Source organism: Pelodiscus sinensis, chromosome 1 (genome assembly GCF_052426305.1).
Source record: "Pelodiscus sinensis isolate ZL-2025 chromosome 1, ASM5242630v1, whole genome shotgun sequence".
NCBI lineage: Eukaryota > Metazoa > Chordata > Testudines > Trionychidae > Pelodiscus > Pelodiscus sinensis.
In genome coordinates, this window is record NC_143052.1 from 220,517,823 (window position 1) to 220,533,737 (window position 15,915).

The 15,915-nt window shown below is 41.0% G+C and overlaps 1 protein-coding gene across 7 annotated transcripts in view; it reads left to right on the top strand.

Annotated features, from left to right (window-relative positions):
* MID1 (midline 1) overlaps positions 1-15,915 on the top strand; it is a 350,551-nt gene that overhangs the window by 189,674 nt on the left and 144,962 nt on the right. For all 7 annotated transcript variants that reach the window (XM_006120186.5, XM_089775222.1, XM_006120183.4 and 4 more), the window contains exon 2: positions 13,765-14,480. In XM_006120186.5, the coding sequence (XP_006120248.1) occupies positions 13,821-14,480 (660 nt within the window). In that variant the 5' untranslated portion in view covers positions 13,765-13,820. The remainder of the gene's footprint in view (positions 1-13,764; positions 14,481-15,915) is intronic.

A 15,915-nucleotide genomic window follows, 5' to 3' on the forward strand; every position in this document is an offset into this window, starting at 1 on the left:
TTAAAATCACTTTTGATATAAAATATTAATTTGTTACCAATCAGGCTAATGTTCTAGAGATAATTTTTAAAAGGCTAAACTTTTTTTTAGCACCAGTATGTATAAGGTGGCATAGAAGGCAGCTTCCGCATGTAAACTATTTTATTTATATGTGATTGATGTAATGTCCACGAGATGCAATATCTATTTAGGGAAACCAGGAGTTTGTATCATCCACAATTACTGAGTTTCTAATTGGTATTTCAAACTGAACAGTTGTTGATCTAAGGGCAAATAATATGACATTTGGAGAGGTCAGTTTATAAAGTAGTTTATTTTAAAAATCTATTGGATAATGATCCTTGTGTGTATGTTGAGGGGAGTGAGGCTAAAACTAGACAGCTGCCAATAATTATTTCCATAACATTTATTGTTGGAAAATGAGTAAAGTCATGGTCTACTGTACTCTGATAATTGAGCAGAAATATGTAACATGTCCTAGATCTATAAAGCTGAGCTAAATTAAAGAAGATTTTATATTTTGTTGTTGAGTGGCATTGCAAACAGAGCTTTAAGTTTAGGTATTCATTTTTCCCCCTCATGTTGTGATGAGAAGTAATTTGTAGTTGTGATGGGTGCTATAGAAAAACTTGTGGTAGAAAGACTGGGCATCTAATGTATATACTTGTTCATAAGTCAAATATTTTTGGTTAAAAAAGTGAAGCATCAAAGAGATGGAGGTCACCTTATCAACAGATCAAGACCAAAAGTTGACAATTTTATTGAATTCAATATCTAATATGTTGTCATTATTGATTAGGGGTCGACAAACTTTGTCTCCCAGCGCCTTACAGTAAGCTGCTGGCAGGCCGGGACATTTAGTTTTCCTGGAACATCCACAGGTCCAGAGCCTTTCAGCTCCCAGTGGCCATAGTTCACTGTTCCCAACCAATGGGAGCTGCCGGAAGTGGTGTCCAGTACATTTCTTGGCGCATGCTGCTTCCCGTAGCTCTCATTGGCTGGGAATAGTGAACCACAACCACTTGGAACTGAGGGGTTTCGTGCCTGTGGATGCTCCAGGTAAACAAAAAGTCCCAGCCTAACTGTGACTTACCCTAACTGGCCAGGAGTCAAAGTTTGCTGAACCCTGAAATAAAAGGTCATAAAGTTTTTGCCATTTTTACCTATCCATCGGGGGAGGGAAGGATCAGCTTAAAAATGAATGGGCTAATGAATGAATATATTTGATTTTAAGTGTACTGATCCAACCATTCTGTATGGAAGATGCTTTTGTTTATTCATTTTTACTCTATCCACTGTAGCACATTGTACTGGATGGTTGTCTCTCTGACATCAGTCACTAACCCAGCCAGCAACATTCAATGGACCATTTCCTTCTTTTTTTCTCTCTCTTCTTTGCTACCTTTTCAGAGTGGTGTTGAACACAAGTCTCCCCTGCTGATTTCATATAGGCACTGTGTTCCTCTCCAGATAAGAGTTATAATGAGAACACAAGAAAAGCAGTGCCAAGCAAATGCTGTACTGCACCATTGCATCTTGCCTTTGAAACACATGGCTGGAGAGAAGTGGGAATTGAGCACCAGCTCCCAACTATTAAGAGATCGAGTAATAAGAGTTTTGAAAATCCTGCATTTACACAGTGAAAATTAGTTCAGATTCAGCTATTAATGAGGTTCTGCTTTTTCTGCAGTCTTCCAGGTGGACTGAGGTGAAGCACAAGATAAGTGATTTTTTTCCAAGGTCAAATAGTAAATGACTTTATTCTCATTAGAACTCAGTACCATCTGGATTCTGGGGCTTTATTTTGACTTCTCTTCCCACCCACCCCTACAATAACGCCAATATTGTTTTTCTTTCTGAAAGGAAACAATAACATTTGGTACTTTAGTAGTCTGAGTTATATGCTCAGCTACTGATACTGTTCTTCCATTGGATGCTTTTAATTCTCTAGAATGAAGTACTAAAGTTATTGTTCTGCATGGCTGCTGAAAGCCCTCAAGGTGGGATTGGGTGGTTGTGGGCAATTGTTTGTTTTGTTTCGCCATTCTTTGTACTAGGCATACAAATTCAAAGAAAAAAACACTTGAGATTGCCATGGTTCATATATGGCAGGGAGAGTTACCTTTAAATTACCACAAAATAAGAGGGCTGGCATGCCTCTGTGAGACAATGAAGTATTGAAGAATCTTTCTGTCAGGAGGTGCCTTTTGCAACATATTCTAAAACAAAGACTTCACACAAGGTAAAGTAAAGAACTCCCTTCTTTACCACAATTAGTTTTTATTAGGGCTGTCAATTAACGCGTGTCAACACTTGTGATTAAGGCAGAGTACAATTAATGCATTAATTTTTTAATGTGTTAATTGTAGGTGTTTCTGCAGTGCTTCCCCTTTGAAATGCTGCCAGGACATTTCAAAGGGGCAGCGCAGTAGGAGCCTGGATCAGCTGCCCTTTTGAAACGCTGCTGCTACTTAAAGAGTGTTCATACCATACCTTACATCTTCTTTTGTAGGAAACTATGCCCACCTTTCTCTTACTCAGAAGGAATATGACAGCTGAACCTCTTCACTTCTGAATAGAATAGAACCGAATAGAATAGGACGGAACCCTCTCTCAGCAGGATCAATGCCTTTTAATAGGAAAGGTTGTTTCAGACACTGCTAGCCTGTTACGCTCTCACTGCTCTGTACTAGGGGTGGTTCTTTGCCTGTGGCTAAATTGAGTTTTCTGCTCATTCTGCAACAGGCCAAAGCTAAATGGAAATAATCTAGGGGCAGCTTACAAAAATGAAAATGAGATGGCCATCTTTGACCTAAAGGCTCCTCTGACCTAAAGATACATTTCTTGTTGTTCTTGGGATGCAGGATTTCAGTAAAGATACTTGTACATTTTCAAATCAGGAAATCTAGAGACCTTTGTTTTGCAAATCTTAGTCGACTACACTAAACTGTAAACTCACATAAGGCACAAAAATACATGCTGTGTCTAATGGCTGGAGTAGAGGTTCTGCTCCTTTATCTGCATCTGACTTGCTATGAGGACTTTACAAGTTTGTATCCTAGCTCATAGAGCCTGAACCATGCTAGGAAGGTAGGTAGATGATGTAGAACAGTGGTTCTCACCCAGGGGTCCTGGGCCCAGTAGGGGGCCTGCAAGTAGGTCCCAGGGGCTCTGACAAGCAGGGGCCCCAGGGCAGAAAACTAAAGCCACTGATGATGGATCTGAAGTCTAGGGCCCTGAGCCCTGCCACTTGGGGATGAAGCTGAAGCCTGAGCAAGGTAGCTTTGCAGGGTCCCTGTGGTATGGTCTCCAGGCAATTGCCCTGCTTGCTGGCACTGGTTTGTATATGCAGAACACCAGTTATTGTGGCGTAGATGAGCCATGGAGTGTTTTAGCATGGGGGGTGGGGCTTAGAGAAAGGTTGAGAAACCCTGCTGTAGAACACATTCTTGAAGCCATTCTGCCTGCATGGGTCAGAGTGGGGAGTGTCCTTACTGGTGTCACCTGTGACATCTCTTGTACAGCTAATGACTGCATTCCTCTCAGAGCAGGCTCACTGACTTCATCACGTACGTGCCATGGGCTCAAGTCACCATCTTGCCACCACTTGGACATGCACACTGTTTGTCATTCTCCCACACAGATAGAAAGGCTCTCTGAGCCATGTATTCCTCCCCTACAACATTGCATCTTCAACAGAGCAGCTATAATTTGCCCCTTATCCTCTCTGTGTGTCATGGTCAGTCAGTAAAATAGGAACCTAACTCATGGGGCTACTTGAGGCTCAGTTGATTAGTTCCAAACTCTGAGCTACACTGCTACGTCTTTTCCAACTTTGCCCCCCTCACATTTTATAAAACGAATTGGGTCCTTGAATGAAAAGTGTGTGTGCAAGTGGAACAGCATTTGTGGTGTTGCTCACTGTAAATCTATTTTAATACGTAAGTGATTTACCACTAACCTTAGCAATACAATCTTGATTTGCAAATACACTTATTGGTGTTACACAGACAATCACAGGGACATACGGATAGGAATTATAAGTGTGCTAGACATACAATTGGAGTAAAATGATAAATGCTGCATCAGGGAATCTTTTAAAAGCCAGTTAGCTGTTCTTTCCATAGTGACTGTGAATGTGTGGAGCATAATACTGAGAACACATTTTGTTCTGTTAGAGTGAAAATACACTTTCTATATGGGACTTTTCAACAATCACATGTGAGGAGCAGAGAGGAAGGCAGTGAAGTTGACAGGGTGTGTTTGGTGGGTAGAATGGAGATTAGTTTAAAAAAGCAAGAGCTTTATTTAGGTAAGATTGCATCTGTACACTGAACTTCCAGTCTGTTTAAATTCCAAAGGCCCTGAGAGACAAGTGAGGTCATAACTTGACTGTTGCAGCTTCTAAACACCTCTTACTGCCATCTTACAGGCTCGGTGTGATGTGAGAACAGGCTCTGGGTTTCTTCTGGCAGTTTGATTTATGGCCAAGAGCTATATGCAAAGTTTAGTCCGGTTATGAATTTAAATATGGTGTTCACCCTTTAGCTATGCTAGGCTCTCACACAGGCTTTTTAAAGTACATGTTGCTGTCATGTTCTCACAAAGTATATACTATTGCACAGGACAAGAGACAAAGTCAAGTGCCCATTTTTTGTACTACATAGCTAGAGAGACATCTGAAATACATTTCTTTTCATTACAGAGGTTAGAATTAGTTTTGTGTAAGAATTTTTTTCAGCTAGATTCTTTAGCCCAGGGGTTGAGAACCTCCAGTCCAGGGGCTGTGTCTTGCCTGGATCTGGCCTCTGAGTAGGGTTGCCAGGTGTCTGGTTTTCTACGTGACAGTCCAGTATTTGCACGGTCTGTCGGTAGAAAAAATCAGAAAATACCGGACATGTGCCATGTCGGTATTTTCTGAATTCCTGGCTGGGCGCCGGACGGAAGCCTGGCAGGGGCAGGGGAGTGACTGGGAGGTGGGGCCGCGATTGGTGCTGGAGCCTGTGGCCGCGTGCTAAAGCCGGGTGGGGTGAGGCGGGGGCCGGGACTCCCAGCCACTCCCCCCGCCCGGCTTTTACAGGCGACCAGAGGCTCCCAGCGCCAATCGCAGCCCTGCCTCCCAGCTGGGAGCCTCTGGCTGCGTGCAGAAGCCGGGCAGGGGGAGTGACTCCCAGCCCTTCCCCCTCCCCCGCCCAGCTTCTGCTCGCAACTAAAGGGAGTGCTGCCGGGGGCGCAGCCTGAAGGACTCCGGCTGTGGCCAGTGGCTGCACCTCCCCCCCGCCAGGTCTGCTTCCTGCCCCCCTTCCTCCAGGCCCCCCCTCCTCCCATCCATCCCCGCAGCCCCCGACCCTCCCCAACTCTGCTTCCCGCCCCTCCTTCCTCCCGTCCAGCCCCACAGCCCCCGACCCTCTCCCCAGCTCTGCTTCCCGCCCCCCCTTCCTCTCATCCAGCCCCGCCCCCCTCCCGGCCGTTTCTCCACAACCCCCCCCCCCCCCGAATCAAGTGTGTCGGTTTTTTTGGCGGGGTCTACCTGGCAACCCTACCCCTGAGGTTTAGGGCTTCCCTCCCCTCCAGCATTGGGGAGCCCACACTGGTGTTCAAGTCCCCCCTGCTGCCCCACCATGGGACTGAAGCACACAGAATCTACTATCCTAGCCCCTCCTGAGTTCTGGTGTGCAAGGAGAATATGGGGAGTGTTTTTCTCCTCGGTTGGAGACCACATCAATGAGGGTTTTGTGTTTATTTTTTTATTTTCTTTTGTTTCTTTTTGTTGTTTGCTTCTCACTTCTGTGGTATAAGAACATAAGAGAGGCCATACTGGGTCAAACCAAAGGTCCATCTAGTCCAGTATTCTGTCTGCTGACAGTGGCCAGTGCCAGGTGCCCCAGAGGGGATGGACTGAAGACAATGATCAAGCGATTTGTCTCCTGCCATCCTTCTCCAGACTTTGACAAACAGAGGCCAGGGACACCATTCCTTACCCCCTGGCTAATAGCATTTTATGGGCCTAACCTCCATGAATTTATCTAGCTCTTTTTTAAACTCTGTTGTAGTCCTAGCCTTCACAGCCTCCTCTGGCAAGGAGTTCCACAGGTTGACTGTGCGCTGTGTGAAGAAGAACTTTCTTTTATTAGTTTTAAACCTGCTACCCATTAATTTCATTTGGTGTCCTCTAGTTCTTATATTATGGGAACAAGTAAATAACTTTTCTTTATTCACCCTCTCCACACCACTCATGATTTTATATACCTCTATCATATCCCCTCTCAGTCTTCTCTTTTCTAAACTGAAAAGTCCCAGTTTCTTTAGCCTCTCCTCATATGGGATCCGTTCCAAACCCCTAATCATTTTAGCTGCTCTTTTCTGAACTTTTTTCTAATGCCAAAATATCTTTTTTTGAAGTGAGGCGACCACAACTGTATGAAGTATTCAAGATGTGAGTGTATTATAGTTTTATATAGGGGCAGTAAGATATTCTTTGACTTATTTTCTATCCCTTTTCAAATAATTTCTAGCATCCTGTTGGTTTTTTTTGACTGCCAGTGCACACTGCATGGACGTTTTCAGATAACTATCCATGATAACTCCAAGATCTCATTAAATTAGCCCCCATTATATTGTATGTATAGTTGGGGTTATTTTTGCCAATGTACATTACTTAGCATTTATCCACATTAAATTTCATTTGCCATTTTGTTCCCCAATCTCTCAGTTTGGTGAGATCTTTTTGAAGTTCTTCGCAGTCTACTTTCGTCTTAACTATCCTGAACAGTTTAGTATTGTCCTCAAACTTTGCCACCTCACTGCTTACCTCTTTCTCTAAATCGTTTATGAATAAGTTGAATAGGATTGGTCCTAGAACTGACCCTTAGGGAAAACCACTAGTTACACCTCTCCATTCTGAAAATTTACCATTTATTCCTACCCTTTGTTTCCTGTCTTTTAACCAGTTCTCAGTCCATGAAAGGACCTTCCCTCTTATCCCATGACAACCTAATTTGCACAAGAGCCTTTGGTGAGGGGCCTTGTCAAAGGCTTTCTGGAAATCTAAGTATACTATATATACTGCATCCCCCTTATCCACATGTTTGTTAACCCCTTCAAAGAACTCTAATAGATTAGTAAGACATGATTTCCCTTTTACAGAAACCATATTGACTTTTGCCCAACAAATTACATTCTTCTACGTGTCTGACAATTTTATTCTTTATTATTGTTTCAACTAATTTGCCCCGTACTGACGTTAGACTTACCAGTCTGTAATTTGCCATGGTCGCCTCTAAAGCCCCTTTTAAATATTGGTGTTATGTTAGCTGTCCTCTAGTCCTTGGGTACAGAATCTGATTTAAAGGATGGGTTACAAACTACATGAATAGTTCTGTAATTTAACTTTGAGTTCTTTCAGAAACCGTGGGTGAATGCCATCCGGTCCCGGTGATTTGTTAGTGTTAATTTTTTCAATTTGTTCCAAAACCTCCTCTAATGACACTTCAATCCGGGACAGTTCCTCAGATTCATCACCCACAAAGGATGGTGCAGGTTTGGGAATCTCCCTAACATCCTCAGCCATGAAGACTGAAGCAAAGAAATCATTTAGTCGCTCCACAATGGCTTTATCGTCCTTGATTGCTCCTTTTGTATCTCGATTGTCCAGGGGCCCCACTGGTTTTTAGGTGGCTTCCTGCTTCTAATGTACTTAAAAAACATTTTGCTATTATTTTTTGAGTCTTTGGCTAGCTGTTCCTGATTTTTCTGTGTGTCAGTGGCCCCGAACGAAAACGGTTCCTCACCCTTGCTTTAGTAGGTATAAGTCAGTAAAGTTAATGGAGGTTGATTATGAGATTAATCGAGGAATTGTGATTTACACCAGTTAAAGATCTAGCCCTTTATTTTCAGCATTCAATCATCCAGCTAAAATATAGATCTACCTGACACACGACTATTAAACACAAATTCAAAGCATTTAATTTTTAAAGTTTACACAGCATATTAAAATTTATATCTGCTATTATGTTTTAGGAGCCCTTTTGGGCTTTAATGTAAGTCTCAAAGAATATTTTAGTCCTAAATGGTTGAGATTCTTTAAGTCAGACAAATAATAAGCTAATGTTTTGTGTGTGTGTGTGTGTGTGTGTGTGTGTGTGTGTGTGTGTGTTGGTTCTACTGAAGATCCTGGGAGGTGTTGTGTGCTCTCAGTTCCACTGATATCAACTTGCAGGACTGGGCCTTTAGAACATGTGTTCTATAATTGGCGCACATTCCATAGACAGAATGATGCCGTCGGGATTATGTTTAACCACAAGTGGTGGGGCAGATTTGCTTTGGATGTATTTTTTAACATTTCCTAAATATTCCCCCCAAAAATGTAAACAGTTACACACATTATGTACACATCATATGTGGTTTACTTGCGGCCAGTCCAGTTAATTCCTTTGGCAATGAAAATGTACGAATACTGTGAAATATTCACATAAAATATGACATTCACTTGTGGCAGAAGCTGTTGAATTGAAGTTTTGAAGTTTTACTAATTCTCAGTTTATAATGTAAATGCTGGGAAGAAGAGTTCTCTGCAGTGAATGGAGACTTATATGCAATGTAAACTAGCTTTCGCTAATGTGGTTGATGCTTCTCCTCACAACGTATTAGGAATAATTTTTTTTAAGCTTTCATTACTTGCTCCATGTGGATGGTTTCAGTCCTTTAAAAATGGACCTAGTCACTTCATTGCTTTGACACTGATGGTTAACATCACTAGTTTAGGACCTCAGTAGTCTGAGGTATAGAAGTTGAAAGTAATTACTGGATTGGGACAAAGATTGGGTTGTGAGTTTTCTTTAGGAGTGTTGTTTAGCATTAGGAATACTTCTTGAATCTGATGCCAAATGCCCTTTAAAATGATTCTATTTACAGCCTATGGCAGATGAAAACTGCATTTTTTTTCTTTCGTAACGGATAATACTAGAAATTCCAAGTGTATCAATTACAGATTAGACAGTTTTTTTCTTGCCTTTCTCAGTACTTTCACATACTATTCATATGTGAGAGTTTACTGTTTCACTGTTATCAGAATATGATCCTAAATCAAATTTGGCTAAAATTGCCCATATTGTATTCTATGACAAGAATGTAAATACACTTTACCATGCATTTCTACAGCATCCTATTAACCTGAAAAAACAGACATTGTCCATTTTGATGCTAACTTGTGTCAACACTAGATAGACGCACACACATGCACGTATGCACCCAGTAATTCTGCCTTAGAGTCCACTTCCAAACTTCACTGAAGTTCATTACAAATACTTTCTATACTGTACATTTGTTCTGTGGTGATACTTAGAAAGGTTTTGCATTTGATTTTATAACTGGCATTCTTGGCTTGACATAACATGGTAATTTATATAATCAGGACTTCAAAAAAATAAAATTAATATAGAGTTTGAAAGTGTTTTCTAAAATTATATATATAGGCGGGTCTTATTCCCCAGTCTGAAATGCTTATGTGCCTGCATGGCTTTTATACATGTGAGTTATTCCCTTTGAATTTAAGCAAATATCAAAGGTGCTGGAAAGACTGTGTGTGGGGGGGAAGGGGGACGGGAAATCCCTCATCTGCCGTAAACCCAACCTTTCTGGTCCCCAGCTGCCCTCACCCTGCCATAGTCCCTCCATCTCCCACCAGCTCTATCTCCCCCTGGAGAGCTCTCTCCCCCCCCCCCCCCGCAAAAACAAACAAACATATTCTTCTTATCTTACTCTCCCTATTGATGCATCTGACACCCTCTGGTGATGGCACTTACAAGCTAAATTAAACTTAGTCACATTTCAGTTTATAGTGTCCATTTCTCTTATTACATTTTTCTGGAGAATTTGAGGATGTTCTCCTTTGCAACTTAAAGTTATCACCGCTTCAAAGTTCTTCAATTATATTAAAGAGCTATGGGTTAAATTCTGGCCCATTAAAGTCAATGGGACCTGGGCTACACTACGCGATACGTCTATAAAAAATGTGTAGTTGGATTTGGCTTACCTTAAGCTGAGCTGCTGCAGCGTCTACTCTGCGGTAGGCCGACAGGAGTATATTCTCCCATCCTCTTCACTTACTCCTCACAGAATGAGGAACACAGGATGCCAGTGGGGGCTTCCCTCAGCATTTGATTTGGGGGTTTACACTAGACCTGCTCAATTGAATACTAGAAGATCGACCTCCAGATGGTCAATCTTCTCCATAGTGTAGATATGCCCTGGGAGTTTTGTCACTGACTTCCGAGGCATTACACCGTTTAAGGCCAACATTCTATTTCCACCTTATTCCATATACTGAGTTCTTAACAAAGTAGATTTCCCAGTTAGAAATACTATTTAGATGTGAGCATTTACTGTTTCACTGTTGTCTATTGCTAAAATTAGCTCTTGTGAGTATAACTTAATATTTCTCATGGCAGTATTTTTGGTAAGATAATTTTTTGCTTCCATTCCAAGTTCTTTTCCTTTTGGCAATTTCTCCTACCCTGGTGGTGCAGCAGTAATTTTACGGCCAATAGTGAAGCTTGGCATATTGGTTCTACAGTGCAGTCTTCCAATTTTAAGAGGTTAGAACTTTTCCAGAAGTCTTAGGAAAGTGAAAGCTGATGCATGAAACTTTGAGAAAAATGGCATTTGATTTAAAGAGATGTTATGGATGGATTGCTAATATGACTAGCATTGACTTGTTTAAAATGACAACTTAAAAGTAATGGTAGGATTGTAGTTGGTTAGACATTCCTCTGTGGATTGTTGTTAGTGTACTGTGAAAACAAACCCTCCTCTGTTCCTCTTAGTAGCTTATGTTAGTTTTGGGTCAGTCACAAAGGCAGTGTTAATGAAAACGGCAGTGTTCTTAAAAGTAATTGCCATCAGCAGCTGCAAAGGAGAGGAGGTGCAGATGACTTTGCTAGAGGCTTCAGCAGTGTTTGGTACAAGAAAAAATGACCTTTTTTGAGGTCCTTATTCATTCAACTCTGAACAAACAGGAAGACAGGTCTGTGTCTGAATGAGCTTGCAATCTAAGGGCAAGATTTTGATGCTTTTACTCACACTGAGTAGTACTTACTCAAGGTGAGTAAAGTTATCAGAATATGATCCTAAATCTAATTCGGACAAAATACTCTTTTAAGTCCTTTCTGAAACACTGAATAAGCTCCAATCTTTGGATCAGTGGTGCATATACCTCTTTGTTTATCTGGAGCTGATGATCTTTAACAACTATGGGTATCAAGGAGGCAACTGAACAGCAATGAGGAGGTCATCTGGTGTAACCACCACCAGGTAGATTTGAACCTGGCATTTTTGGAGCTTAGTGTAGGAGTCTTTACAGCTTAAGCTATAAAGCCAGCTGGCTCCCAGTTTAGACTGTAGAGCTCCCTTGTTCTTACCTCTGACTGTAAGTGGTCTAAGTGCCACTTCATGGGACAGTGAACCTCACTAAGTGTGTGGGTTACGCTGGCACACACAGAGTCAGAGAGATTTCCATGTATACAAGGAAGCACTGAAGAAGCCTCAAATCCAAAACAATTGTAGGAAAGAAACTCTAAAGGCCAGTGTGTTTCACAGAAATGACAATGTAGAAGTAATGATTAGGTTGGCTGGCTTAAAACCTTTCCTTCTGCCAACTGTAAATCCCCTTCTCTTGTTTTCAGTGGATCAGATAAAATGCAGGATAAATGGGCGATGAGGTATTCCGTTGTGGGGTGGAATGAATTCAGACAGCACAAATGAGGTTTTGATCATCTGGATCTTCCATGGAATAGTGAATGAAGAAAAGAAAAGAGACATTGTTTTTCATCTGCAGCATATGCTTTCATCTTTTGTGTGCTTGTGTGATTGTGGTTGATGTGAGAGTAGAAGGTTATCATTGCACCCATGTCAAATCAACAGGTCTTTAATTTTTAACAGGCACAGCATGTATTTCTGGCATTTGATGGATAGTTATAACTGAATTAGACAGTGGCAAAGTGAACTTTAGGTGAACCGAGATCATCATCACAGTAGACCTGAAAATTAAGAATTGTGATAGGGTCAGTGGGTTTTAAAAATCTCCCATTTTTTGGCAGATATCTAGAAGACTGCAAAGGGCCATACTGCGTACATTTTCTGGAACTGGTCTCATTGCCCTTACCACAAATCACATTTAAGTAAGAATTAGAGGGTGATTTGAATCTTGCCTCCATTTGTTGAACCTTTCTGTTCTGTTATGGTTGTATTGGGGTTATAGATAGCATTCCTGTCACTGTAACTGCAGTCCCAAATTAATTGTAGTGAAATGCAGAAAGTTCAAAGAGATTTGGTTCCCAAGCTTACTAATGAGCACCAGGTTCTCTTCACACTTAATGAACCAAGATTTCTATGTGATTTTTTGGGGGGTGGGGGTGGGGGAGGGAAGGCAAGAGTTCACACAACTGAACAATGACTTTACAGTGTAAAGAGTATGCAGCTGTGCCATCTGAAGCTGTCCTCAGTTATGAGCAACAAAGCTTAAATAGATTGTACTGTGAAGAGGTACAGCGCTGTGAGTGTGAAGCATAGCTTTTGCTTCTGCTTCACTGACCTGTCTGCTTGCAACAGCAATGGGCCCTTGATGAGAGCTTAGGCAGGGAGAGCTGCGTACGGCGACTCTTTCAAAATCATTCCTTGTAACTTGAATAGAGAAGAGGAAACAAAATGAAGTTTCAGTTGATCTCTTTCCAGGGATGTGCTGCTGCGTTTTCTTGAAAATCCCATGCTCTCCATCTAAAAGTCAACGGTGATTCCTAATCCACTTCAGCTGATCCACAACCCACTAAATTGAATATTTTCAGCAAAGAGTTTATTTTCTTTCTAAGTAGTAACAACAAAGTTTATACGCACACACTGAGATAGATACATTTTTTTCAAACTAAACAAATCACAGATATTTCACTTTAGTTTGGTGATCTTCCAGAGGCTCATATCTTATCTTAATCAAATGTATTTGAAATATATTATATATTTCCTAATTTGCCCCTCTAGATATTTCTATTGTGTCCTTTACTCTGTTGCTCTGTATTTTTGTACATAAACACCATAGTAGGTGGGTGATGTACTTGTACACATACACAGACGTGCGCGCTTGACAATATACATACACCTCTGTGCTCTTCTGCTTGTGTATATACCTATGCACTACACTACTCATAAATACATAGCTATATAGAGCCAGATACAGTCATGGTGCAGGAATTTAATGATTCTAACATAACTTAAAATTTTCAATCTGAGACAATGCCACAATGTGAAGTACAGAGGCAACACGGAGCTTTTAGGTTATCTAGAATAATACTCTGACTTAATCCTTGCTCGGCTGCTCTTCAAAACAGAAATACAAAAAAATGCCAGTAGGTTAGCAAAGCAGAAAGCCAGTTCTGCAGCAGGAATCTATTTTTACTGTGATATAATTGTTCTGCTCTTTTGAAGGTCTTAATTTTGGCTTTAAATAATGCAAAAGCATCAGAAAACATCTGCTGTTGCCCTCAGTCTCATACTAAAGATAGAGAAAGCTGACAAAAAGGATTTTTGTGTTTTTTAAAATACAAAATAGTATAATTTTAAATACCTTGATGTTGTGCCTATGCAGATTTAAAACTTTAGAAAGCTCTCCAGTCTGCTGTAGTGGTTTGATAGTACCAGTGGCGAAAGTTGACAACCCCCCGTGGCTGACCCCTCTTGCTCTCTCTCGCCTAATCAAATTTTGTGTTATGTTTCCAGATAGCTGATCAGCTTCCCTGGATTTCGCTGACGACACAGGAAAGCTTTGCTTGAAGATGGAAACACTGGAGTCGGAATTGACCTGCCCTATCTGTCTGGAGCTGTTTGAAGACCCACTGCTGCTGCCTTGTGCTCACAGCCTCTGTTTCAACTGTGCGCATCGCATATTAGTCTCCCACTGTGCCACCAACGAATCAGTGGAATCCATCACTGCCTTCCAGTGCCCTACTTGTCGTTATGTCATCACTCTCAATCAACGTGGTCTAGACGGATTGAAGCGCAACGTCACTCTGCAGAACATTATCGACAGATTTCAGAAAGCTTCAGTGAGTGGGCCCAATTCTCCTAGCGAAACCCGCCGAGAGCGGGCATTTGATAGCAACAGCATGTCATCCAGTGAAAAAGTTCTGTGCCAGTTCTGTGACCAGGACCCTGCCCAGGAAGCAGTGAAGACGTGTGTCACTTGTGAGGTATCCTACTGCGAGGAGTGCCTCAAAGCGACTCACCCGAACAAGAAGCCGTTCACGGGCCACCGTTTGATAGAGCCCATTCCGGACTCTCACATCCGAGGATTAATGTGTCTGGAGCATGAAGACGAGAAAGTTAACATGTATTGCGTGACTGATGACCAGTTAATTTGTGCCTTGTGTAAACTGGTTGGACGGCATCGTGATCATCAGGTGGCAGCTTTGAGTGACCGCTATGACAAATTGAAGGTTAGTTTTACCTACTCATCCCTTGCAAGTGGGGTGTGAAAGGAAGTGTAATGACTGTTTAGTTGCATGCTGGGGAAATATGTTTTCTCACATGTCTTTGTAAGCATATAATATACATATATCTATTCTTGAAAAGGTATCAATTAATTTGTCTTAGATAAAGTTCTCAGGATTATCTAAACTTCCCTATATTTACCCTAGGGAATATCAGATACACTACAAATACTAAAGTAAACTTTGTTTAGTTTCTTAAAACATTATCCATAGTAACTTGTAAGTTTTTAATGTTGACTGCTGTACATACAAGGATGTATGTATGGGTATACATATTAGTGGACAGTGATTGAAATTTCAGACATTCTTTGAATATTCTGATGATGATGATGATTTCTAATGCAGTTGCTTACCACTTGAAATCCCTCTATCAGTACTAAGAAGGGGATGCATTTGTAAGAGCTGCCTTAAGGGCTCCACTTGCTTCGCCAGTCTGGGGAACTGAATTCTAACTCCACTCTTGCAGCAGCAGCATTTGCCCATGCTGACATAGAAATGAAAACAAACATGAAATTGTTTCAGAGCTATCTGTGACATTTCTATGGTTATATGATTCTCTTTCACTTTCATAGGGAAATGGCATCTATCCTATCAGGTAGCGATGCTGTTCTGACAGTCCTGTGTTTCATTGCTGAACGTCTTCAGTGTAGTGCCGGAATTGCTAACACACATTCTCTGGATGTTCTCCAGTTTCACCATGGAATTAATTTAACAAAACTCCAACTCAGGTAGTGGTAACTAAGTTGAGAAGTAGTATGCCTCTTTGAGCTCAGGATCTTTTAGTTCCAAGATTTGCATAATGCTGTAGAACATTAATAAGAAAGAACCTTGGAAACCCTCCCCCTCTCGCTCCCTTCCCCCCCCTCCCCATTCCTTAGGGAAATGCAGCTTTCAAAGGAAGACTACAATTGAAAGATCATGAGTAGGAAGGTAAAAAGATCATTCTTCTTTATGCAATGATTATAATGGTAAGAAACCAAGTGAATAGGTTGAATTATCTTGAGATCATATCTCAAAAGTTATGCTAATAACATGCATTATTGTGTGTGTGTGTGTGTGTGTGTGTGTGTGTGTGTGTGTGTGTGTGTACATATGAGTACATATAAAAATCACATTATATTAAAACAGTGAATACTAATGGGAAGACAATCTAGCTGAAAATAACAGCTTCCTTTGAAAATGTTAATGAATTTCTTGTTTAATAATGAAATATGGTTATTTTTACATAAATTACACAATTTTATTCTTTGATAAATATAAGGTTTTTGGTCATGATTGATATGATTTTACCTTTAGTATTAAATAACAGGGATAGAAAAAAACTAGTAATAGGCTTAATGAAATGTTAGTATTTGGTAGACTATTTAGAAGTGTTACATTA